The following is a 25,516-nucleotide window of genomic DNA, read 5'->3' on the forward strand; positions in this document are numbered from 1 at the left end:
AACATAAATCTGAGTGGGATGAAAGAAGCTGCACATATTAATCTGATTTTGACAGGGATCCCCTCTATGTATGACTCACATAGACTGCTCTTTTTCTAAACCTTTTCCTACATGCCCCAAATTTACATCAACTAGAACCAGAAATTACTTAGCTTAAAAATCCTTCCCTTCTTCCCTGACCTCTCAACCCCACATTGCTTTTCTTTCTCCACATAACAAAATAAAACAGAGCCCTCTAAATTCCTACATTTCAAGAGACAAATTTCTTTCACACCTATTTTTCTGCAAGGGGATGCAATGGACTTAGCTCCTGTTAAAACTTCAAAAAACTGAATAAAAGCAGCAGAATATCAAAAAAATTCAGACTTACATATTTTTGTCAGAAGACACTGTTGAGGGTCATAAGGTAAATTACATTTGCAGTAAACAAAATTTTAAAACTATCAGCTGCCACATCTTTGCTTCTTCAGTATTTGTGTATGTATTTCATTTTAGGTTTTGGAACAATAGATATTACCTCTGTTATACATTCTGTCATTTGTTGTCATGTAATAGTGTCATCTTAAAATTTCAAAGCCAAGAAACCATTGATTCTAGCTTCTCTACCTTCCTGCAGCAAAGCCCAAGGTATACAGCTGAATTTTACAAGTTAGAAGCAGAGGGTCTAAAGTAGGATACATGCATCTGTAACTTCTGTGAAACTTCTGCAGCCTGCCTTTCTTTAGAGTCTTGTTAAACACACAAAACTTTCTCAAATGTAAAGAAACCTTAACTTATGAGATCTTCTGCCTTTTGGTATCGAAAACCAACTCATGATGTCAAGCTTAAAAGCTTCAGGAAAAGGATGCACATAAAAAATTCAGATTACAAAGGGTGTCACCAATTTCTACCAGTTGCTTCAGAGGAAACAGACATGGACCTTCAGGCAGATACTAGATGAATGAAGTTTTGTGCTGAATTCTCTGTTACTACCTGCCTTCAAAGGAAACACTATAAGGCCTGAATACAAGTGAGAAAGATGTACAACTTAAGACAGCAGCTTGCTTTTAATGGATAAAAGCTATTAAGAAGGTAATAACCTTGCATCCGATGTCCAATTTTCTGGTTCCACACGATACAAAAATTTCTCTTGTTGTACTGAAATAATCTTTCCCTTTCGGACAACAGTGACTAAAGGAAATCCTTTATGCCCAATCCAAGTCTTCATCATTTTTTTTACATCTAGTGTTCCATTGGTAATCTGTAAAAACAATTATAACAAAAAAAGCAAATGGAGAACACTTAACTTTTTTCTTAAGTTACCATATAAGTGGTTGCATGATTTTGCATCTGGAAACAAGCACTTGGACAGTGAACTTATAAACTTCCCTCTACTCTCTGGGCCCTAGCCATCCAGACAGTTCTTAACCCAACAAAAGAGTGCACCTGCTGAGGCCATGAGCTGCCAGCTTTTCCAGGAAAATGCTGTGGAAGACAATATCAAAGGCTTTGATGAAGGTCAGGCACAACATCCACAGCCTTTCCCTCATCCACCAAGTGGGTCACCTGGTCATAAAAGGAGACCAAGATGGTCAATGAGGACCTGTCCCTCCAAAAACCATGCTGGCTGGGCCCGATTCCCTGGTTGTCCTGTATGTGCCTGCAATGGTACTAAAGATGATCTGGTGCATGACCCTCCTTGGCACTCAGCTCAGGCTGATAAGCCTGTAGTTCCCTGGACCCTCAGTTCTTCCCTGTCCTTCTTGCCTCCTCTCCACACTCCTTTCCCTGGCCCCTCTGATTCCCTCAGCTGACTCTAGTTTTTGCTCTCTTCTACCTAAGCCCTTGCTTAATTCATCCCTTCACACCTGTTCTAAAATTAGACACAGCCTTATGCCTGCCTTATAATATGAGACCTGCCTGTACAGTCTGCTTTCCTAAAATTTCAACACGCTTGTTAAAACAGAAGCTATCATGAAGCTACATTAGTAAAAAGCAACCCAAGACCTCTGTGAGGTTGGATATAGCTATTACTTGAAAGTAAATTTTATCCTGAATTTTATTACTTTCATTCTGGTCTTAACACACTACCCATGTAATTGAAGAGAGGATATGTCCATTCTGGATGGACATGCAGGGCACTACATACTCACTCATAGTGCTTTTTTGGGATGGTATGCAATGTAATCCTAAAAGCTTCAGTAATCTCCCTATCTATATGAAAGAACTTCGGAATAAGAGGAGCAAAAAATTCAGAGGACTTATCTGCAGTCCATTATCCTATCTTTTTAATAAATAAGAAAATAAATAAAATCTATGATACTCTCAGAGAAGTAGAGAAAAAAAAAAAGAAAAGAACAGTGTGTCCAAGACAGATACCTCATTCATGCTGTCCCACAGGTCATCACTCTGGGCGGTTCCATAGCTGTGATTATGCAAGTAAACCTCAATGCCAGCTTGGAAAACATCCCTAGTGAGATAATGCTTCAGCATCAAAAGAAGTGAAGCCCCCTTTAGGTAGGAAAAAAAAGAAAATGAATCAGTAAATTGAAGTTACATAACTTTTTTAAGCATATGCATATTATAGCTTTTTCACAGTACAGGAGTAAGTCAGAAGCTAGAAGATTTTATTCCAAATAATATCCTTCAAATAATTACCTTTACTCTCAGTTTCCTTGGGAAAATATTCTTTTACTATTTCGCAAACTCCAAATACAGTTACAGAAAAGGCTAATGTAGTTTGAAAATTTTTCCCAGCTGCTTTGGAAAAAAAAAATTTTAAAGACTCAAACTACAATTACAAAATGGACTAGTAGAATTTGACGTTTTCTTCCAATCAGTATAATCTGAAAAATATTGCCTTCTACTGATATGTCTTTTGGCTGCCATTTTTAATTATCAATACTCATCTGTATGGTACAGAACTGCACTTGTGAGTCAGTGTTTAACAGTCATATGATGCGCACTTAGATCAAAGACCTAAAAATACTGGAAAAATGTAAGACACACTTGGTCGGCTGGAATTGACTGCAGAAGAACAAGTACATTTTGATGTGTTTACAGCCATGTCTTGTAGAGAAAAAAAAGGAAGTATAGTTTTAGTATCAAAAGGGCTGTGAATGTTTCCATGGGAAAGCCACCAATAAGGAAATTGCCTCCATACTGTAGAACTGGACACAGAGGAGCAGCCATAGATCAAGAATAGTTTAAAGGTACACTTTATATTTTAGGTACTATTTCTAGGAAAGAAACAAGAAGTAAAGGAGAAGATTTTAGAGAGATAATGCATTGTTCTCACACATTCCAGTCTCAAGTTCTGGAATGTGAGTAACATCTTATCTAAAATTGAAGGCTGCCTGGTTATTCACTACTCATCAAATGTCAGGAGTAGCCTTACTACAGTTTTTAATAATATGGCCACAATTTCCGTTCCTGTATGCATCTCTACCTGACCTACAGCTCTGCTTATTGTTTTTCCTACTGTCATACCCTTCCAGGTGGATCTTGTCCCACACATGGGTGTTAGGTTTACTGACAGTCTGCAAAACAGTCAGACTAAAAATAATATTGTACAATTATTTCTGTTCAAGACAGTACAATGCAGAGGTCACCTCCTAATCTGTGTCAGTTGGTAGACCAGTAAAACAAATTACACTGTACAGTTCAGTAACAGACAACCCTTTGCCTATCAGGGACCACATTGCAAGTGTCTTCCCACATGAATCGCCAAGAACTTGACCTGAGCTATAAGGACAAGAATAGTGTAATACAAGAACTTTATGCATGAATGAAAAGCTATGCAATTAAGTCCTCTGAAACATAGAAAGCAGCTGCAAAAACACTATTTCTGACAACGCACCATACCTCTTTTGTTTCAGCTCTTAAAGGTGTACATTAGTACAATTCTATTCAAAATGTGCACATACTTATTAGCAGCAATGAAGTAATAAAATAATTCTCCAAATGTAATGTTATACTAATTGACTGAAACTCCAATTCAATCCCTTAGGAAACTTTTCCATTAACATTATATACAGAAGTTTCAATCAGTCAAAGATTGTCAGAATTTGTATCTCTAAAGTTAGTTGGCTACAGACATGATTGTTCCAAATGCAAAGCTTCCAGAAGCTCACCAAAAAGGGAATTACTTGAGACAGCACCTCTGAAGCAACAGCCATGCCTTTTGATAAAAGGAGAGAATACAAATTCATCTGGCAACCAAGGTAACCTGAAAATCATACATATCTGTTCTTGCAGCTGAGAGAGCAGTGTCCAAAATAAATGGAAGCACATCACTCCCATAACTCTATCTGGCATCGCAGACTATCAAAGGATGCCAGACAAGATGTGTCGACCAGCTGAGACTTGCAAAAGGAAGTCAGAGGAAACAAATCAAGACTAGACTTGCAAAAGGAAGTCAGAGGAAACAAGCCAAGACTGTCATGGGAACCGCATTCTACTGAGCAGAGGAAGATGTAGTACTTGACTATTTTCTAGCAGAAAATAGCTGTCCCCATGATTTCTAATTAGATAAAAGTATAAGACAGTAATGGAAAAAAATGCCAGCTAATCCAAAATAAACAAAGAAAAGGCTTTCCTCCAACACTGCTAAAATCTGGTATCTAAAACCTGAGATGACATGAATAAAAATATTGTAACTACAGGTATTTCTTCTCTCATGCATTTTTAAGCAAGGCACTGAGACTCTTTAAAAACATAAGCCTCACACACAACTCTCACTAGACATTAGAAATAATCATGTTTCAGACAACCAGGATATGCAGTAAAATTATTTGCATTCAGAAGCCAGCTTCCAGTTCAGGATATCTCTAAAATACTGGAGGTTTTTTAAACCAGATTGAGTGATTACTTTGGTGTTTTGTTTTCACTCTTTTTTTAATCACTTGTTACAGTCAGCTACCAGAGAATATATGCCTAACTGGTTATGTTGCTCTATCTATTGGTTCCCTCTTACATGTTCATGAGTATTATATTTTGTGCTCAAGCATTGAACAAGATGGCAAGTAAGGGAACAAATACATATACGTAATATTTTCCTAATTAAATGCTACATAGATGCTCAAAAACATTTTTAAGAAATCCTGCATTGTTTGAGTTAGGTGTAAATAACCTCCAAAGTTCCGTCAATACATGCCTACTTACTTGTGATTCCACATTCACACTTTCAATTACTAATGTATCACTTTCCAAATATTCTGGAATATTTTTACAGTTACCTTAATGTAAGAAAGAGCATCAAACATTTCTTCAATTTGCTCTGACGACTGAACAGAAGAAGAGACTGGATGTGAAGAGTTCAAGGCATCCTTCATCATAGCCTTGAAAATTAAAGTAAGGAAATCTTCATCCTGGAAGAGAAACATTTTTAGCTGTTTAGGAAGCTGAAATGTACATGTTAAGCAGAAAAGTAAAAGTTGTCTCTGCTTTGCTCCTTCATTGCTCTAGGCAGCAAAAAAATTGTCAGGATATAATTTATAAAAGCTATTTCCCTGCCACATTTTAGCAATGGAATCTCACTTTCGAGTTTGCAACATTATGCAGACCTTTAAGCCCCTGTCTCAGGCAAGTGTGTCAATGGCACTAGACAAAAATGCACCTTCTAAAAAAAAGTGTGTCAAATTTCATATTCAAATTCACCGCTGTTTTCAGTTCATTTACAGGTGGTAGGGAATACAAAAATATGACTTTTATGTCATGAAGTCTAGAGAAATTATTCATTATAGTAATGTTTGGGAAAATGTAAACAGCAGTTTATCTAGTGATTACCAAAATCTCTTTACTTCTTTTCTTCTAGAATGAGGATATAAGAATTTAATATATTGGTACCAGAACAAGAAAACCCCAAACACTGAAAAGAAGCTGCTCATATTGTTATGTGTCCATTTCATTTTCATCAAGGCAAGCAAACAATTCTCTATACAGTAGAGTTTAAAAAAACCCCAAAAACCCCAACAAAAACAACAACAAAAAACCCCACAAAAACCCTCTGTGAAATACAATAAAAATAACTGTTAAATTTTAGAATGCCAAGGCTACTCCTGAATGGAGAAGTTCTAGGTAATGTCTTTTATTTTCACCAAAACACAATCTGGGACCATCAAACAATGGAATGAGATATTTGTCAAGGCAGCTTATCAGACAGCTTTTGGAATGAAGTACACAGATGTTAGATGTGTCATTGTTAAAAAAGGAGACCACTTTTGTGTCCCACCCTCAGCACATATGCACCCAACAAGCAGAACGCCTACATACTTTTGGTGACAATTCAACTGAACAACGAAGTTAGGCCAAATGAGAAGTTTTGAAACATCCAGTGCTGTAAAAGAATTCAACTGGACCAGGTTAGCAACTCAAGTTTTCAATACCAATAAGAGAGATTTAAGAACTCAATCTCACACTTCTCCAAAATGCTGAGAAGAACACTATCAGGCAGGAAACAGTCAGTACAAATCAGGTGTTTAATCCCATGATTAAGGCAAATCACATAAACACTCCTAGAAGTTGATTTCAGCACTCAGGTATGTCCTCTCCTTGGAGCTATCTCTATCCAGAATGAAAAATTAGTTTCTCCACTACCCTCTACATTTAATTCCACTAACCTTTGTTTATCTGCCTGTCATTCCCAGTGACAAGAAAGTTTTATAGCAGCAACTGATATCCTTTCATTGGAAAAGAGAGACCAAATTTGAATCCATCATGTTTTCCAGTGTCTGAAAAGCTAGGTCACTTAGTACCTGAGTGAGTCAGTAAATAATCGCTACATTATTATATCAGAAAGATTCTATCCTTCAGCCATATATGTGAACAGAAGTGCCTGTGGGAGTAGTGCTTTGTATTAAGTGTAACTCAATGCTATCAGAATCCTTTGTGGTGGACCATCTGATATTTTTATGCCAGATCTGCTCATTTGTGAAATTCAAACTGATAAAGACACAAGCAAGTACAATGATGATGGGAAGACAGGAGTTACTTCATGTAGGGAAAGAAAACAAAGGGAACTTATAACAAAGAGCATTTAGTTAGAAAGAAAAGACTATGCAGTCAAGGCAGAAGAGATATAACAGTTTTTTAAAATGTAACAAGTAGCAGGTGCACAGTAGTTTGCAGAAAGAATTATTATATAAGCATTTATCTTTAAGAGAAAATTCTGATGTTGCTATTAGGGAATTGAATTATTGGTTAGCAAGTTTACTAACAATTATACCATTGGCTTTCCAGGCTCATGCTGTTCTAATCCAATGGTGAAAATATTATAAAAGCTATGTACACTTAATAAATGTGGTTATACTATGACTGGGGACTGTGTTTCTTTCATGCACTTGCAATCTCAGGCATATTTAATAACCTAAAGCTTCTTAGGTCTATTAGGAAAAGCAGAAGTAGACAAACTTGTTCAAAAACATGTCTGCACTTCTTCTAGCACAATTTTAAGTTATAATTTGATATAGAGACATCTCCATGTTTTGACACCTGCTATTTTGCACAGAATACTTTAACCTTCACAAAACACAGTAGACTGCCTGTAGATTACTACCAAAAAAAAGCAAAAAAAAATTAAAACTCACAGGAACAATGTACCATCCTCAAAGCCACTTATAATAAAACGCCAAAGCAGAGACACATGATCTCAATGGTGCCCAAAATTAATTTAAATATCAGTTTATAAGTATCAATCATTATAGGCAGCACTAAAACAGCTTTTAGTGAAGGTACTAAAAATGTAACTATAGAAATTACTTACTGAACGTAATTCTGGAAAAACCTCCTCCATGGCAAAGTATTCCATGAACGTGGCAAATCCCTCATTCAGCCAGAGATCATTCCACCATTCCATAGTTACTAGATTGCCAAACCACTAAGAAAGACCAAAAACATCATTATTTTCTTAGAATTAAAATCAAATGAGAAGTACTCCATTCATCCTCTGCCTTATCTAAAATGAAGATAAGGTAAAATCTCAGTCAGTCAAAACCACAGTAAAGCCTTTGCAGCAACAACTCCTTAAGCACGGCATCAGAGTTGAACTCCGCCTGTTGTGCTGTAGAAAATACACCTGCAGGTTTTCTAAACAGATACAATGCACTACCCAGTCACAGTGCAGGAAGGATGAATTCAAGGACAGAATAGAATTGCACTTAACAAAGAAATTAAAATATAAAGAAATAATCTTCCCAGACTAGTACCTGATGGGCAAGCTCATGTGCTATCACTGCAGTTATTAGCTTTTTATCCCTCGCTGAAGAAGTATTATTGTCAAATAAGAGTGTTATTTCTCGGAAGGTGATCAAGCCCCAATTTTCCATTGCACCAGACTGAAAATCAGGAATTGCTACCAGATCTGTAAAAGATTTGAAAGAAGATTTCAAAAATTACTAGTTAAAACAATCTTATCTTTCAAGCCTACATATTATACGATAAAATCATTAATAAGTTAATTATTTAAACCCTGCAGTGAGGACATACACTTAAATCTCAAGTACAGAAGTCCCATAGATTTAGAGTGATGTTTCTCTAGCAGTACTCTGACACAAACAACAAGACCCTGCCTATGGATCCTGCCTGAGCAGAAGCAGCACGGAAATGAGATGGCCTGAAAAGTACACTTCTGAAAAGTAGTGTCTTAGAAGACTGCATTTCACTATCTTTCCAGTCAAACTAATGCATGTAGAGGAGTCAGGCTGCAGATCTTGAAGTTGTGACATGATTCACAGACTGAGAATTTCCTCACTACTAAGGCGAGCAACACCAAGGAAATTCTTCTGTGTAAATTTACGTATAAAAATATAAGCAATCTGTGTCGAAATGCCCACAAAAGCTTTCCAACTTGGGAAGCACTTGCAGTCAGACAAACATATATTTAGTTTTTTGATTTATCTAATAACTGTAATACTTATTTTAAAATTGAAAATTTCCTTGCATTTTTCAGATCAGAACTTCTTCTGTTTGTTTTTTTTTTTAACAAGAAATAAAAAAGTCCTAAACAACTTACCTAATTTTTCAAGAGGGTATTTCATAAAAAAGTACTTTTGGTAAAATTCCAGAAGCTTCACTGCTGTGTCTAGGGCATACCCAACTTGGTTTAGATGCTGCGGTATGGCATAGACAGATACCTAGTCCAAACAGAGAAGAGAATATTTTTGAAACTTATAGCTACAAAAGATTTAGAATTGAAGGAGGAGCTGGAAGGAAGTCCTGAAACAGATGAGACACATTTTTGCAAGTACATACACAAATTACATACAGTAGTTACGAAGCTGCTCATAAAAAGCTGATTTTTCTTATTAGAGACTATTAACAGGTGAAAATACAGGGACACTATCCTGTGTGCATTCAAGAACAATTCAAGGATGACAACTTTAGGGAATGTGTCCAAGAAGGGTCTACATGACACAATTTTAAAATCCCTCATGAGTTATTAAGTGACCCTCCCTGTATGCCTCAACCAATCTTTAGTTTATGATAGCATTTATAGTATGATAGTAGTAGTATAATCTGCAAGAAATTTCCTCTCTCAAAAAACCAAAAAATTGGCATAGAGCTCATCCCTATTTAAGGTATGGCCACATTAGACGTGATGTAAGAAGCATGTATATGAAAATTGAGAGGTTACAATCTCTCCCATTTATGTTGAATTGTCTGTATCAAGAAAGCATCTTTGATTAGGTTGCAGATACATTCACATTTAGGACGCCCTTTCCTACACAAAGAAATACATGGACAACCATATTTCAGTACTATAAAAAAGAAGTTGCTCTTCCTGTGCTATAAATTAGTCCAACAAATGACATTTCAAACAGATGGAAAATGTTACCTTTTAACTTTTGAGTTTGAATGAAGCACATATAAACAAGAATCCAATCTACTGTTCCTGGAGTACAGAAGTATAAGCACGAAGCTTAAAGCTTTAAATCTTAAGGCTTTCATGACAATAAACTTCTTCTGTGTGAAGCTCAAATTCTTTGGATCTCCCAACCACAAATAGCTGTAAGCATTCTGAGTCTGTATTTCCTGGGAAATACCAATATATGCTTCCTTTTTACTGACTTCCTTGTCCTGCTGGACACTGATGTGACTACTTTCGACCTGCTAAAACTCTGGCCTAACTTGGTATTCTTATGCTTTCTCCCTTCAAGGTAACAAGTACTCTTAATAAGATTAAAATAACAATAATTTTTTAAATGAAGAAATTAAAAATAATAAATTAAAGATAAGTAAGAAGTATTCTAAGTTAAGTTAAGTTAAAAAGTTATCTGCCTCAAAGAACTGACTGTATGGTTTTACCAGTGTACACTTCATATATAGACCTGAATAAAAGCCACAAGACAAAAAAAAAAAAAAAAAAAAAAAAAAAAAAAAAAAAAAAAAAAAAAAAAAAAAATTGAACAATCTGTTCTATTCATCTTTCATTCGAAATACTTGTCTAGATCAGAATCAAAGCCTGTCTTGCATCTTTACTTGTGTTTATTTATTGGACTAAAGAGAGAGCTTCTCCTTCTGCAATGCTACTAGCTCTATTCCCTCTGGCTTTTTCTTGGCACTTCTGACATTTCACCACAGAGGGGCAGTTTCTGCTAACGAGTCATGAAAGTCGCTGCCTACTCGAAACTTCTCCACTTTCTAAAATAAGATTAAGGAGCATCTACTAATATTACCACGTTTATTCCTTAGTTTCTCTAACTGCACATATTATAAAAATAGGCCATATCCTTGCAAAGGACAAAGCTCAAGCAGGACCCACTCTCTGATGTTTGGAACCTTTGGAAAAACAAAATTAAGTAATTGTATTTAAGTGACTAAATGTAGATTTAAAGTCAACCTAAATCTGCTTTACTGTAGAGCATGAGTTTTTCAGATATGTTATCTTGGCAGGTACAAAAAATTCTTGTGGCACTGCTTGAAACCATGCGTAGGTGTTCCTAGAAACTTGTCACATTTCTTTACATCCTCACAACAACTCCTGGTTTGTATGACTGTTCACAGATGAAGCACTGAAAAGAAGAGTTTAAGCTGCCAGCTCTGAAAGCTCTTAGGAATTTTACATTTTGTAAATTCCCACTTTTAACAAGACCTGATGCAGAGTCCCTTGTTGTAAAAGTGTATTCAGTCTGGTATCACTTCAGTCCACTTTACAGCATATGGCTTTTGTCCCCTATCTATGATAAACATAATAAAACCAAGAAGATAAATAAATTTAGAGAGACAGAGCTTGCTTTTTGGTTTGGGGAATCTTTTTGTTTTGTTTAGTAGCCTGGTCATCTTGGGAAGAGTGAAGCAGAACTTAAAGAGAAACAAACACATACCAGAGTTCCATTAGTTTCCTTGCTAATGTTTTTCAAGTCTGCAACAACAAAAGCTACTAGATAGGTGCTCATCTTCAAACTCACAAAAAACTCATCCTGAACAATTCCATTTGTCACAGGTGTAGTGGCTTTCTGCAGGGGAAATGAAGTATTATTAATGCAGACAAAAGAACATTAGGACATAAAATAAATCAATGTTAAATAATTATTTTATGCTACAAACAGTTTATAGGCACGCTTACATAATATCTTTATATTTTTGTTATATTTCAGAGGGATTGCTGATACTTACAACAATGTAAGAAGATTAAGAAGACATGAAACATTTACACATACATACAAAAATTATTTGTCAAGTTTTATTATGTAGTATTACCAAACAACTACTCTGTTGGAGAAACTCATCTAATTTGGTTTGCATTTAAAGTCCCAGTATAATCCAAAGTCAACATATAGATCAGCATTGATTCAAGAGAGCATTAGGCTAGACCAGGGACACAGTTGCACATAGCCTACTAAAAATACTGGTGTTACATCAGTTAAGTATTTGTCTCTTTCTGTAAGTCTCAGCAAAACTAGGTAAGTAGGCATACTTACTATTTTAAAATTGAACAAAATATTCCTCAGATGTACTTTTACAGATCAAAAGAGAATGCATTTTAAAAACTCAAGAAAACCTAAGATTTCAGTTACTCCAAAGCAAAAAGATGCCCAGCTTAAACAGACACTGACAAAAGTGACTGTCTGCCCACTTTTCTGAGTACACTTTTCTGAGTAAGATACCGTACAGAAGTACGATACTGTACTGTACCTCAACTTACTTCCTCTGCACTTTTCTTTAATAATAGTCCTAGAAAAGCAGGCTATAGTCCTTTAAGTAGTTTTTAATGTATTCCTTCACAAACATGAAATACAAAAAGAACAAAGTAAAATTTTTAAAACCACTAGAGTGCAGAATACTAAAGGTCTGGAAAGAGAGATGGCAGTTTATAAATTTTGAAACTTCATATATGATTTTGTTTTCAAAACCTACAAACATGTAACAAACAACAATAACCTTAGTTTTAAACAAGACCATTAGAAACCAAACAATGTTTTGACATTTAAGTGTCACTGAAAATTTAACTCTCAATCTTAAAGAGAAATGTATTTTTAAACCTTAAGATATAACCACTATAATAATTTAATCTGACCATTATGTATGAGCAGAATGCCATATTTTAATTTCTCTAGTGAATTCATAAATTTCTGTCTTTATTAGAGCTTTTTCATAAGGAGGTGACAGTCTATTTAAGAAAATCTCCTGCAGCTGCAGATAAACTGGTTTAAAAATTAGTTATCCTCATTAAAAAAAACCCCAACACACCTAGACCAAAAACAGGACAAAACCACAAAAGGTAGCTCTACAGGCCCAAAACATGCAGTTTATTCTAGCCTTAATCCATGTCAGACACTATATGTTGCCAAATTAGTGAGGTACACACTAGCTGACAAGGCCTGCTTCTGAGATCTCTTGGACATGTAGGTATAGATGATTATTTCAGCAATGTCTGCTGCACACATTACAAAATACTCTGAGTAGGAAGGAACCTACAAGGACCACGGAATCCAAGTCCAAGTGAATGGCTGATATGGAGCTCTAACCCACAGCCTTGGCATTACAAGCACCTCGCTCTGACCAATGGAACTAACTGTGGGTGTATGCAGCAGGGCTGAACCACCATTTACTTTATGTACATGAAGAACCTGGGAGGCTATTTAAAGATGCCTTAGCCACTTGCCCAGCTCTTAGCAGAGGAGAGTGAGTGAGCACCCTTTCTTTTTTACATAAAACAGAAGAGTGGTCCACCAGAGTTCATTTCTTCTGGTATTGCTAAGAATCGGTACAAATCCAAATAAACCTTCATACACCGTGAAAAGATACAATTTCATAAGTTTGCTAGATACTATTTCATTAGCTTGGTTTTCAAAAACAAGGCATCTGCATCAGCACCTGAGCTTTAGACAGACAGCTTCCAGGAACCCAAGCTGCGCAGCGTACGCAAACGTACCAGAAACACCAAAGGTGTAATATTCTCATTACAGATTAGACCAATGTCACTATTGAGTTTCTGCTGGGTGATAAAGGGTGGTAATGTTTTGATGAGAGAACACCTAGTTCAGACACAGATTAGGTAATGCTAGTCTTTCTCATCTGTGTAAGTGAATTAGGCTTCCATAAAGGTTTGTCAAAGGCATAAGAGCATAAAACATCATCATAAAATTCAGAGAAGCTCTTAAAAGATTTTGTCTGAAAAATTCTAGCTGAAGGAACGTCAGATTCCTCATTCACATTCTGGAGCTGACTCTGTGTTCATACCACACCTCCCCTCATTTAGTCACAGAAGCACATCCTTCAAGATCAGGCATACCTTTCACACAGACTGGTGCTAATTACACAAACTACTGCTGAAGGTACTACAGAACTCTGCACATGTGCAGTAGCGGCAAACACAGAAAACTCAAAAGCAAACCTTAAGGGCTGTTGAGACCAATGTCACCAAAAACATAGCCTTTAAAATAATAGTTCATTTAATTTCAACAGGAATCCTTCAATCATTCAACTGTCAGTAACATCCTACACTGTGCAATACATTGAACAGGTGTTTTCTCTACAAAGGACAAGTCTTAGAGAACAAAACAGTTGATAAATCATACAGCTTAAAGTCATATCGTTTATAGCTTACCCACTCAGGTAAATCTCCTGGATATTAATGCAATAAAAACACAATCACAAACACTGAAATGGATTACCTAGGCAGCAGCTCTACTAAAATTCCCCTATAAAAGCAGGTACCTTTGGCATATTTGACAGAGTGGAAAGTTTCTCATCCCTTTTAATCTTGATTAAAAAAGTAGCTTTAAGTGCTGGTTCATCAAAGCATGGAAAAGCAGACCTTGCTGCCAGAGGTTCAAACTGAGTTGCTGCAAACCACCTAATGGGAAGAGTGGAGAAGAGCAAAATAAGAATTATTAAAAGCATAAATGTCAGTTTCGTTAGGATAGAACAGTCATTTCCCGCCCAACATTCTAAGAGCTTGTTACGGGAATAACTTTTTGAAGACTGGCTGGGCCAGTCAGAAGAAATGCTTAATTTACAATTTTTTATTTAAAACCAAGTAACATACTTAATTGAGGAAAAATCTTCTTGGCTATTTTTTGCTTTCTGAGCAAAGAATAATACACCTGGATTAACTCACTTACAAAACAATTGCCAAAATATAAACCAGCCAGTTTCCAGAGAGAGGGAACAAAAAGAAGATCGAAAACTTAAATTAGCAAGCATGCCTACTAAATAAGAGTTTGGAAACCTCTGCAGTAGAGAGGACTGCAAGGAAGCTTTTTCATCTAATTGCCAGGCCATTTCCTGCAGATGTTCCCACAGTTCATCTAACTGTATGCCTGCTCCCTGTGCTGGCTAGTAGATGGATTCTGTCCAAGTTCATGTACTGTCTTGTCTCTAATCCAACAGATATTAATATCACAAGAAGACTTCTCAGGAGTCTACCTTCCCTCTCCATTCTTTTCATATTAACTAGCCATAGAAATTACAGCTTTTAATGGAGAACATCTCTGACTTCCACACCTGCAAGTCAACACAGAGTTCAGCAAGTCTACTAATTGAAATATTTACAGGGGCTACACAGAGAGGATGGTACATATTGTAGATTTTTTTCTTCCTTGCTTATTTTTTTAACCTACTGCCAAGTTACCCACAAGTGTTTGGGCAGTTTATTTATTCTGTACTGTGATTCGAACTACAGCTTTTCTGAGAAGGCACAGTGCTGAAAACTCACAAGATTAAACTGCATGTCTGCTTTCAACTTCTTACTCTTTTCTTTCCTCTGACAAATTAATGTAGTTTCACTGCAAGATTGTGCAGAAGAAAAGTAAAGAATAAAGAACCATTCAGCATAAAAATATAAATAAGGCCCAATTTATTTATTTTTTATTTTCCTTTTGGCAACAAGTTAAGTATTTTGCCATTTTGTAATCATGTGACAATATAAAAAAATATTCAAAAAAAAGTAGAACTAAACTAAAGAAAATATATTTTCTTCCAAAATCAATTGAGAGTTTGAGTCTTATATAGAAAGTACATTAACAACAGAGGTTATCAGAGAAGTCTGCATTTGTAAAACTACAGACAACAGACAGAGACAATGCCTCTGCAAAAAGAAGAGGCAGGCAAGGCAATGGAAATGATGTAATCACTAAAGAGTTATCTGGAAAGGATTAACTGAAAAACATACAGGTTAAAACATGTTCAACATACAGGTTAAAACACCCTGTTCCTGAACAAAAGGAGGTAGCACTGGACTGAAGGGAGAAAAAACCTCAAAAAAATTACTCAAAGGTCGTGTTTTTCCCCTGTGAACAATTAAGCATTCTCTTTCTACTACAGTAAATACAAGCAGAAAAGAACGCTGCAGCTAGATCGGAATAGGAAAAAAATCCACTGAGTTTCAATCATCTAGGTAATTTTTGCCTTCTACACTTGCCACTGCACTCTTACATCTGCTTACTTCATGGGAATGCATGTTTTTAATGCTTGCAATAAGTTCTTTAGCTGACCCACACTGCTCTTCTTGTCTCTTTTTTTATTGCACCACACTGTTTCTAGAAGACCTGAATGGATAATTACTTGCCCACAAAGATATGAACACTCTTAACCAACATAAGGCCCATCTGAAGTGGGGAGGAAGGGCCAATTTTCAATAACCTTCTTGAAAAAAAGCACTAATTTAGTCTTTGTAAAAGTATGATGTCTCCTTTTTCTCTCGTTAGGTGAGACTTTGCCTGACTGCCATGACTTTTTCATATATGATTGAGAGCGTCTTGGCAATGACATCTCTCAGTTCCCTTACAACTGTGTGATGCATCCCTTTGGGCCCACTGGACTCCTCTAGTGGTCTTGAACCTGGCCTCTTTCTATGAGGACAAGATTTTGTTTCCTCAGTCCCTGCCTTAAGACTCAAGGGCTCAAGAAATATGGGAAGAATTTCCCAAGAGAGAAATTAAAAATTTAACAAACCAAAAAAGCCACTCTACAACCACCTACAACCTCCACACTGAAGTACATGTCACTGTAGGAGAGGCTGCCCTGACTTAAGGAACTCATCCATGAAAGACATTTTTCAGGTAGATTAATCAAGAGATAAAAGACTGATTTTTCTCAACAGGAATAAGTTGTATAAAATGTCCAATAAAAAAAGCAACCTTTTTACTTCTGTTATCAAAGCACAATCTGGAAGTGACAGAACAGAGAAGCTGTATTAGTGGGCATACCTTTGCTTAGAGCTCTCATCCTTGTAAGAAATTTTGTAGAAGCCATAGTAGGTGTCTGATAAATTAGATGAATACTCTATGTTGACAGTGTAATTCTGTCCAGCAAGGAGAGCCTCTGGAGCCATGAGTGCAATCTGGTCATGCAATGGATACTCCAGGAATTCAATTGGCTTTACTTGCTGCCCTTGTGCTGAAGTAATTGTTGCCTTGGTGATATTAAGTCCTGAGCTGTGAAGTACAATCTTCTGAGTTACATGGAGGATGTTGACCACTATTTTTACGGAGCCTGTAAATTTCAGAGTAGTTAAATTTGGCTGCAAGACAAGATCATAGTGCAGCGGTACAACATCAGGAGGAAGTCTAATTTTTGCCCATGGAAATAGTTTTCCATTGGTTGCCAAAGGATATATTAGTTCCATTGTATGGTTTTTTTTATGGCAGCCTTCTTTGGTAAATGTACACTTGGGAAGAAGATAAATCACTATTATTAGTGAAAATGCAATCACAAAAACAACTGTGCAAACCACCATGGTCCTCGTAGAGGGAACTGAGCATGATCCACTTGGATTTTGTCTATATGTAGACATGCTATTCTGCAGACCCGAGCTTCTGTTCATGAAGGACATCCCCAACAACTTTGCTGATGACTCATAATCCTCTTCATCATCATCCATTTCATGCTCTCCAAGGCCACGCACCAAGAGACGAGAGCTTCTTGGCTCATATTCCACTTCATCAGGCTCCAGTGGATGCAAACAAGGCTCTTTTGCCAGGTCAACCACATCGGGCTCCTCTTCAAACATACTATTTTCAATCATATTCCTGGGTAACGGGATTCGATCTGAAAAAGAAATGACCATATATTACATCATAGACAACAGGCTTGATTTTAACACCTCAAAGATATTTCACTGATTTACACAATGGGAAATGTCTTTACAGTATGTACCATCAAGATCTCTTCCATCTTCTCTCCTAAGTTAGTTTCCTGGAAATATTTCTACACTTTTCTGCCTACTCTAATTTTGCTTTCAGTATCTTCAAAGGGATGCTTTCCTTGGGCATAATCAAAAGCATCCTACACCATAACTGGAGGTCAGCTAGACCAGCTGCACTGCTCTCCCAGTCCACTGATACCACTGGATTGGCTGCATTTCCTCTACTCCGGTAAACTATATTTGTACTCAACTAAATTCTTAAAGTTAGATTATTTCTTATGTTGCACAGTAAAGCACAACAGCCAATACAGTTCTAGGAGTGTTTCAAATATGCTGCTTTTTGAGTTCTTTAGCAGAGGAGAAAATCTGCCAATGCAATGGCAGCCACACAAATAAAACATTCATTAGACATTTTTAAACTTCATTTTTCACAGACATTGCAAAAAAGATAAAAATATTTCTCACATAAAAATAGCAGTATAAAAATCATAGTTCCAATTGACATCTTCATTTAAGATCTAGCTCATACAATCCTTGAAACAATCCACACACCTAAGAAGTCAAATCAGTGCCAATCAGACTGTTTGCCTTGATAAAATTTGTCCGTAATAGATGATTTAGTGAATGTAAATGAGGAATTGAAATTCATACCAAATTTTAAAATCACAGTTTTATAACATGAAGTTACATTTTGATCAAACTTTTGATCATATCTTCCACTGTTTATGTAAAAGGTTATCTTTTAGCTAATTAGTCTCCACTCACAGGTTCTATCCAAGGGACTAGACAATACTTCTGCCCAACTGCAAGGGTTCAGAAATCAACCTAATCTCTTTTGGACATGCCTGTCTACAGTCAACTGAAAAACACTTCTATCTTCCACATTATTTGTTTCCAGACGAAGAAAGCTGATTTTTGCTCTGGATGTAAACTTACTATAAACTAGGCTAACTTGTATTAATTTCTGGCACGAATGTACATTTGGTGAATCTATAAACAACCTAGAATATAACTGTTCCTGTATTATTTATTTTTCATTTTATTAAGTCAAGTTTCTATATGGCTAAAAATCTCAAAAATGAAAATAAAACATTTTGAAGAAAAGATGGCAAGAATATTTTCAAACTAGATATACTAAGTTCCTCAATATTCACTCTAAATGTATCACGACTTCCTGTTTCAAGGCCACAAACTCAGAAAAACTGGAGTGTCAGTAGCTCTAGCAATAAAAAGGCCTTAAAATAAGGTAAAAAGAAAATAAAAAAATCCTTCCGCAGAAAATTCAGTCAACCTGAACAGGAGATATAGTAATGTATGAAAGCAGGGAGTCTGGTGAAACTTGGATCTACCTGCTCTAAGAAGGAATAGGATCAGAGGGTTGCAAGATACCTGAGGCTGGAAGGGACTTCAGGAAGCCATCTGCTCTAGACAAAAGCAACTTCCAGAATTTTCTATTCTTATGGCATTTCCCAGTACAGTGCTCACATGCCAGCCTTCAGGCTGTGGTTGCATTCAGTGGTCTAACACCATGACATCTACACTGGAGCACATGTAATTGCATGTCAGACTGGGCACAACACAGAATTGAGAGGACAGAAAGCTAAGTTAAATTAGAAGTGAAAACATAGGCAAACTAGTGGAGGAAAAAAATGCAGAAATAAAGTATTGTGCAGCAGAAACTCTTTTACAATTCCTCTCCCCAAGAACAGTTAATCAAGAACTCACTATAACTTCTAACAGAATTTCTTGATTACTCCCCTCTGCTGGTTGCTTTCGAAATCTGATCAGCTTCAATCAAATTTGAAAACAGACTCAAGACCAAATTTCTTCAAATTCCAATGAAACCCCACCCCAAAACAACCAGCTGCTGGTAGAAGACACCCAAATCCACATCTGCTATGTAGAAAAGGCAGGTATTAAGACTCACATCTTAACCACTCCAAAAGGTAGCAGTCAATCAGTACACAGCTCCAACCCCAGCCATTGCATGTGCAGCTGCATGGCCAGCAAAAGAGGTAGAAGACAGGGGAGACACTGCAGAGGGAAGGAGGAGAAAGATAAAGTGCATAAATCTAGCAGAAAGTAGGTTTCATCAGCTCTGAGGTTTAGAGAACAGTTTGCTTTCTGAGGAACTTATGAGAGAATAAGTTACTTCTAAAGACAGTATTTTCAAAGTCGCATGCATGTACTAACAACTTTTTCAGTCAAAACAAAAATTAATACTAAAAAATCTCAAACTGAAACTAAGATAGAAAAGTTAAACTAGAAGTTAGCTTCAAAACAATTCACAGTTTTAATACCTAGAGACATTAATTTCTAGGAAAACAACAATTATAGGCAATGTCTACAGAAATATTTGCACAAATTGGAAGTAATCAAAATATGTAAGATCAAAACTTTACTGCACATCCAAAGCATCACCAGACTACTACTCTCCACTAGAAAGAACTTACACCAAGTATCAAAAGGTTACTAGAGCTATTTATGCTGACATAAAAGTCTTTTATAATTTTCTTTATTCACAAAAGATATTTTTAGGAAGTGAACCATAGAAAATTTGTTTTAAACTTATCACTCAGATAAACTCTGAACTCTTTGCTTCCTGCTTGTTCACTGGCATTGATAACATGACAGTATGAGTGAACTGAATTTTTAAGACATTTCAATTTTAACCCATGAGCTGTTACAATATGAGCCAAACAGCCACATGAAGGGGAAAAATCCAGTATTCTTAAACTGAAACATGACACAGGGAATAAGAAGCAGCTTGAGGAGCATGATTGCAAGCATCACATTTCACCATCGTCTATGATATCATGTATGGCCAAGCAGCAAACATTCCCATTTTAAAACACATACAAAGCAGATTAATTCACATTCCAAATACAACACAGGATAAATTACTATAAATTCAGGAGTAGGAAAATTAACCTGGAAAGAACTTGCATGGTTCCAGTGAACTACCACTGTCATGAGAGAGGTTGCAGGTGCATTAGAGGCATTTGTGGTCACACCAGTCCACAGTAAGGGAAGTACTGATCTGAGCTGCTAAAATGTATTACAAAAGCCATTTGCCATCAAGCATGGCGACTTGAATCTAAATATTTGTTAAACACAAGTCTAGTGTGAGAGTAAACAAGGAGGTAAAAGAGAAAAGTCTTGGAAGTGAGTCTTGCAGCTCTCTAAATAGCCCTAATGAAATGCTAAAAGCCTAAAGGTGAAATCTTAAGCTTCTATCTACATCTGCTAAAAGCTTAAACATACCCCAACAAAAGTGATTCTTCCACAAATTTATTCTGAAAGCAATAGATTTTAAACACCTTCCCCAATGCGTGATCTATTATCACATTTAATGGTGAATAATATGAATACTCACAGTTAGAAACAATTCTGAGAAAAGATGTGAGGTTAACTACTACATGATTGACAAATCCAGAAAACTAATCTTCCTTATACTGAAAAAAGGAAGGAAGGCAGGTATTTTCTCAAAATTGATGGTTCTGAAAGTTTCTTTAGAGCTGCCTCCTATAGCACAGACTCCCAAAAATCTATGGCAAGATATCTCCTCATTACAATACTCAGAGGTGGTAACAAGCTGGGTCTATTATTTCCTGTGAAGAGGACAGAATGCTTAGGATGTGAGCTTCAAACACAGCCTGCGCCAAGACAACAGTACAATGAGCTTGCTGTATGTACTGCAGACTTTGACAGTGTAACCCCCATAGGCTTTGATAACGAGACCTAGGCAGGCGCTATAGAGTGGTGTGACTTAAGGACACAAAGGCAAGCACACAGCTTGCTCCTACAAAACATACTCTTCACTTCTATACCTCTCACAAATTAGTCCTTAAACTTATGAAGCAACTTCACCACAATACTCCTGTTCAGTATGAAACATGATCCATCAGGAACAATCAGGTGTTGAAGTAAAGCAGTAGTCTATAGCATTTGCTCCCAGTATTTATTTTGTCTGAAGAGGTTCAATCTCATTAAGGGGGAGAACATACGCTTTTTCCTGAACTTTAAATTTTAGTGTGTGCAACAACAAAAAATTTCATGATGTTTGATTTTTGAAATCCATTATAAATATTCTGCAGAATACAGAAAAAAAAATATTCCTCTATATTTCAGAGACAGTATCTTCCTGTAATGCTATTGATACCTCTTTTTAGTTCTAGAAGTATGTACTTTTTTCCCTTGCAAAACAAAATCAGTAGTGTCTTGTCTATGTCTAACATGTCAGGTATTCTACCTCAGAGCAGAAATCTCAGTACTCAAAAAGTCTTATATGGATCTAAGTAACCTATTAATTGAGTTAATTTCTTTTTAAAGATAAGTATGTAGAAAATGCTCAAAGGCTTTTTATTTTTCAATTTCTCAATTCTGATTAAGAGGCTAAAACTAAAAAAAAAACCTAAAAATCCTGTTCAATCCTATTCAATTCAGACAGAGTGTTACTGCTTCCTGAGACTGAAATTCACCACAATACAATCTTAAAACAGTGCTTTCATAAAATATTTTAACTGAAAAAAATGTTAGAGGAATTACAGTAACACCTGACACATTGTAGCAATCAAACTCCCACTGAACATAAGTGAGAACCTTTCTGTAATAACCTAGAGCAAAACAACTATTGGGTAGAATGTACCAGCAGAAGTAGCAAAACCCAAGGCCAGACCAAATTCATAAAGGGGTATAAAGTGTGGCAACCAACTGGAATAAAAAGTGAGTCCCACTGAATGTAAATTACTTCAGCTGCGTATAAATAATATGAGAGAAGGTGCAGAGTTAAGCCTGCCCAAAACAAGATATTCATGCCTTGTGGATCAGGAAAAAACACAGAAAAACCATGAGCCAAGTACTTGTTTTGCTATCAACCAACTCACTGATAGCATGTCAAAGAATAATTTTGCCCAATGATTTCAGGAATAGGTGTTTAACAATGCCATTAGCTATTAAGAGCAGTAATACTGTTTTGCATACATAACTTTTACGTCCAAATTTAAAAGCATTAGCCCTTTTTTTGGCAGAAGAAGTTGCTGACAAAACAGCAAATTCCATAAACAAACCACATAAATTTGCTCCTATTAAAAGCCTGGTTGATTTGGCTAAGGCCATCGAGCAGGGCAAAAAGCAATTCCAAGATGGATTTTTTCCCTTTAAAGATATTTTTTATCTTCATGTACCCGTCTAAATGCCACCTCAGCTAGAAGTAGCCGTGAAACACTTTTGAAGTTTCAGCACAGGTACTTAGATCAGAGTATGTTATTCCTAATACATGAATGAGCTTGTCACCTGGACGGTAAAGTGAGTTGGAGGAGATGATGCTATTGGGCACAAATACTGTGTGACACAGTCTAAAACTAGAAAAACAAAGGTTCCACTAATACTTAAGAATTGCAGAATTAGTTCTATGCCGTTAATGTTTAGCAAACAGCATAAAATTCCTTTTTTCCATGACTCTGAGGAACTATCCAAAGCACTTATTAGCACTTACAAATATTTTGTGTCAGGCATGTAAGCATGCTCCAAGCAGAGAAATGCATGCTTGTATGTATGTATAACTCATCAGTAAAAATAGTAAGACTGGTTAGAGTACATGGAACCTGATCTTCTCTCCCTTACTTGGTCTTTGGGACAAGCAGAAGGGAATCTGGTAGCTACGACTGAAGCAGGTCATTCATACATAGCCATGGATGCAAAACTGAACAAATAATACTGCTCTAAGTTGTTTAGTTCTTGTCAGTACTAACAGTATGTCACTTGGAAGAGCCAATGAAGGAATTCTGCAGAAATAGTGACACATATAGAATCACTGCCCTCTCTTATACCAAAAGCAGTAAATTTAGTGTAAATATTTCGCCTAAAAAGAAGAAAAAACAAACGTTGAAAATTATTGATAATAAAAAAAGGCTTTCACTGTAACTTAAAATTTATATTTTCCTTAGTGACATAATAATTTCTCATTGTATCTGGAAAGAACCCAACTAGAAACAGCACAAATGAAAAAGAACCTATTGACATGACAAATGTATTGAAGCTTTCTACTACAATTACACTGCCTTTAAGAGGTAGTATGATTTGTGCAGACTCTATGGCTCTATAAAGTTTGCAAATAACAGGTGTACCTGATACAGAATCTGTTATTTTAGGGAAAAGATTAAGACATTATTCACAGCATCGTAGTCATCTATATTTATGAGAGAGAAAACCAAAAATATACCTACTTAGTGAAATTTCTCACACATATCTTATGTCTGTAGTCATGTCAAGCTAGTGACCAGAACAAGATGAAATATGAGATTCAATTAAAACCAGATGCACTTGCATTGTACAGTTTCCATGCAAAAAGGAACAAAACAAGCCACAAGAGAAAACTACAATGAATATTCAACAAGCTTTCAGAAACATTACGTGCTTCTATTATTAGTTTCTATATAAATTTAAAACAGCTCAATATTTTAAATGCACAAACCACTAAGGCTGTAACTATAAAGACTAAACTTGGCTGTAGAAACAAAACTGATTTTTCACATTAAAGAGTCATCTAAAATGTGTTTAAGGACATCTGAAGCACCAAGGATTTGGAAACACTATCAAAGGTTTACACGTTTCTTCCTGAACTGTCTGATGCAAATCTTCATCTCCAGCCTCAAAGAGGAGGAGGGTAGAGACAGAGAAATGTTTAATACACCAAATCTCCGAACTGTCCTATCTAAAATTTCAGAAGTGTTGCTATGGAAAAGCAACATCGAATATGGTATTCAGTCACCTCTTTTAAGTTTGGGGGATTTTTACATTAAATTCAGCATAGGGCCAACTTCCACATATAACTTAAATCTATTTATTTATGCTGAGTTACTTAGTAAAAATATAATTTTAACAGAATAGTAAAAATTAAAACTATATACTTGGGTTCTGCTCTTATTAATGGCAGTTCACCAATTCTACTTTATAGGAAGCAGCAGATCAATCACCTCAGTTCCAAACTGCCAAAAATTATTGTTTTTTATAGAAGACAGAAGGGAACATACACTCTTATCTGTGCACCTTATGCTGGACTCATTGCTTGAGATTTGCTCCAAATTTTACAACCTGTTCCCACCCGTAACTATTGTCCTGGTTATTGTTTCTAAGTTGTCTGAGAGGAGAAAAGAGAGACAGGCAACCCAAACGGAAGTGCCAAAACAGATTCATTGTCCCAAAAAGGCATTTTGAAGAAAATTCGGTTCCAAATACTACACTGGAAATCCAAAAGGTGAGAAATATTTCAGAAAGTGCAATCAGTTCCTCAATTGAGACCAAAAATCACTGGTTCCAAACATCACTAGTTCCGGGTTTTTATTACTGCAGATCAGCATTAGAGTTTAAGCAAACAGAAATAAGAACAGCCAGGGGTACAGATAAAACACAACTGTCTATCAGATTTTTTTTTTTAACAGATGAGGAATAAAATGGCCAGGAAAGAAGTTTAATTGACAGCTAAACATCTGAATTGGTAGATTTTTGAAAATGTACACTTAAAACATCAATTGTTAACATTTTCTTAGATATAAACTTCATCTTTCTAAACCTAAAGATGAAATAAGGCTGGAAACTTTAATTAATGCTGTTTATGGATTGCATAACCTAATATGACAGAAATGAGTTTCAAAAATCCAGTAGAAAAGGAAGCAACATTCTACCCTACTTAACTACTTCAGCAAATGAAATGAGAAAAAAAAAAACAAAGATCAAGAAACAGAAGTGACAACTTAGAAAACTAACAGTATTTTGTATCAATAGTTTTGTGGAAGAAAAATATTTAAAGAATAAAACTCCTAACAGATTATTGATGCAATATGTTTTTTTGTTTTTCAAAGTCCCACTTCCCTATTTATTCAAATCCATATATATCTATTATGTTCTATATGCTGTATTATAAGATATTTGCCATAGGATTTGAACACA

The 25,516-nt window shown here is 36.0% G+C and overlaps 1 protein-coding gene across 2 annotated transcripts in view; it reads right to left on the minus strand.

The window, feature by feature from the left end:
• The window catches only part of LNPEP (leucyl and cystinyl aminopeptidase), a 51,234-nt gene that overhangs the window by 10,722 nt on the left and 14,996 nt on the right, over positions 1 to 25,516 (minus strand). The window contains exons 2-11 of one of the 2 annotated variants that reach the window (XM_084225591.1): positions 19,494 to 19,600; positions 16,629 to 17,469; positions 14,137 to 14,275; positions 11,301 to 11,432; positions 8,990 to 9,110; positions 8,184 to 8,338; positions 7,742 to 7,855; positions 5,217 to 5,348; positions 2,359 to 2,490; positions 1,080 to 1,240 (exon numbers count right to left, since the gene is read on the minus strand). In XM_084225591.1, coding sequence (XP_084081717.1) covers positions 1,080 to 1,240; positions 2,359 to 2,490; positions 5,217 to 5,348; positions 7,742 to 7,855; positions 8,184 to 8,338; positions 8,990 to 9,110; positions 11,301 to 11,432; positions 14,137 to 14,275; positions 16,629 to 17,446 — 1,904 coding nt within the window. In that variant the 5' untranslated portion in view covers positions 17,447 to 17,469; positions 19,494 to 19,600. The remainder of the gene's footprint in view (positions 1 to 1,079; positions 1,241 to 2,358; positions 2,491 to 5,216; positions 5,349 to 7,741; positions 7,856 to 8,183; positions 8,339 to 8,989; positions 9,111 to 11,300; positions 11,433 to 14,136; positions 14,276 to 16,628; positions 17,470 to 19,493; positions 19,601 to 25,516) is intronic. The other variant, XM_084225590.1, reaches the window with a different exon arrangement.

This window comes from Fringilla coelebs (genome assembly GCF_963513975.1).
Source record: "Fringilla coelebs genome assembly, chromosome: Z".
NCBI lineage: Eukaryota > Metazoa > Chordata > Aves > Passeriformes > Fringillidae > Fringilla > Fringilla coelebs.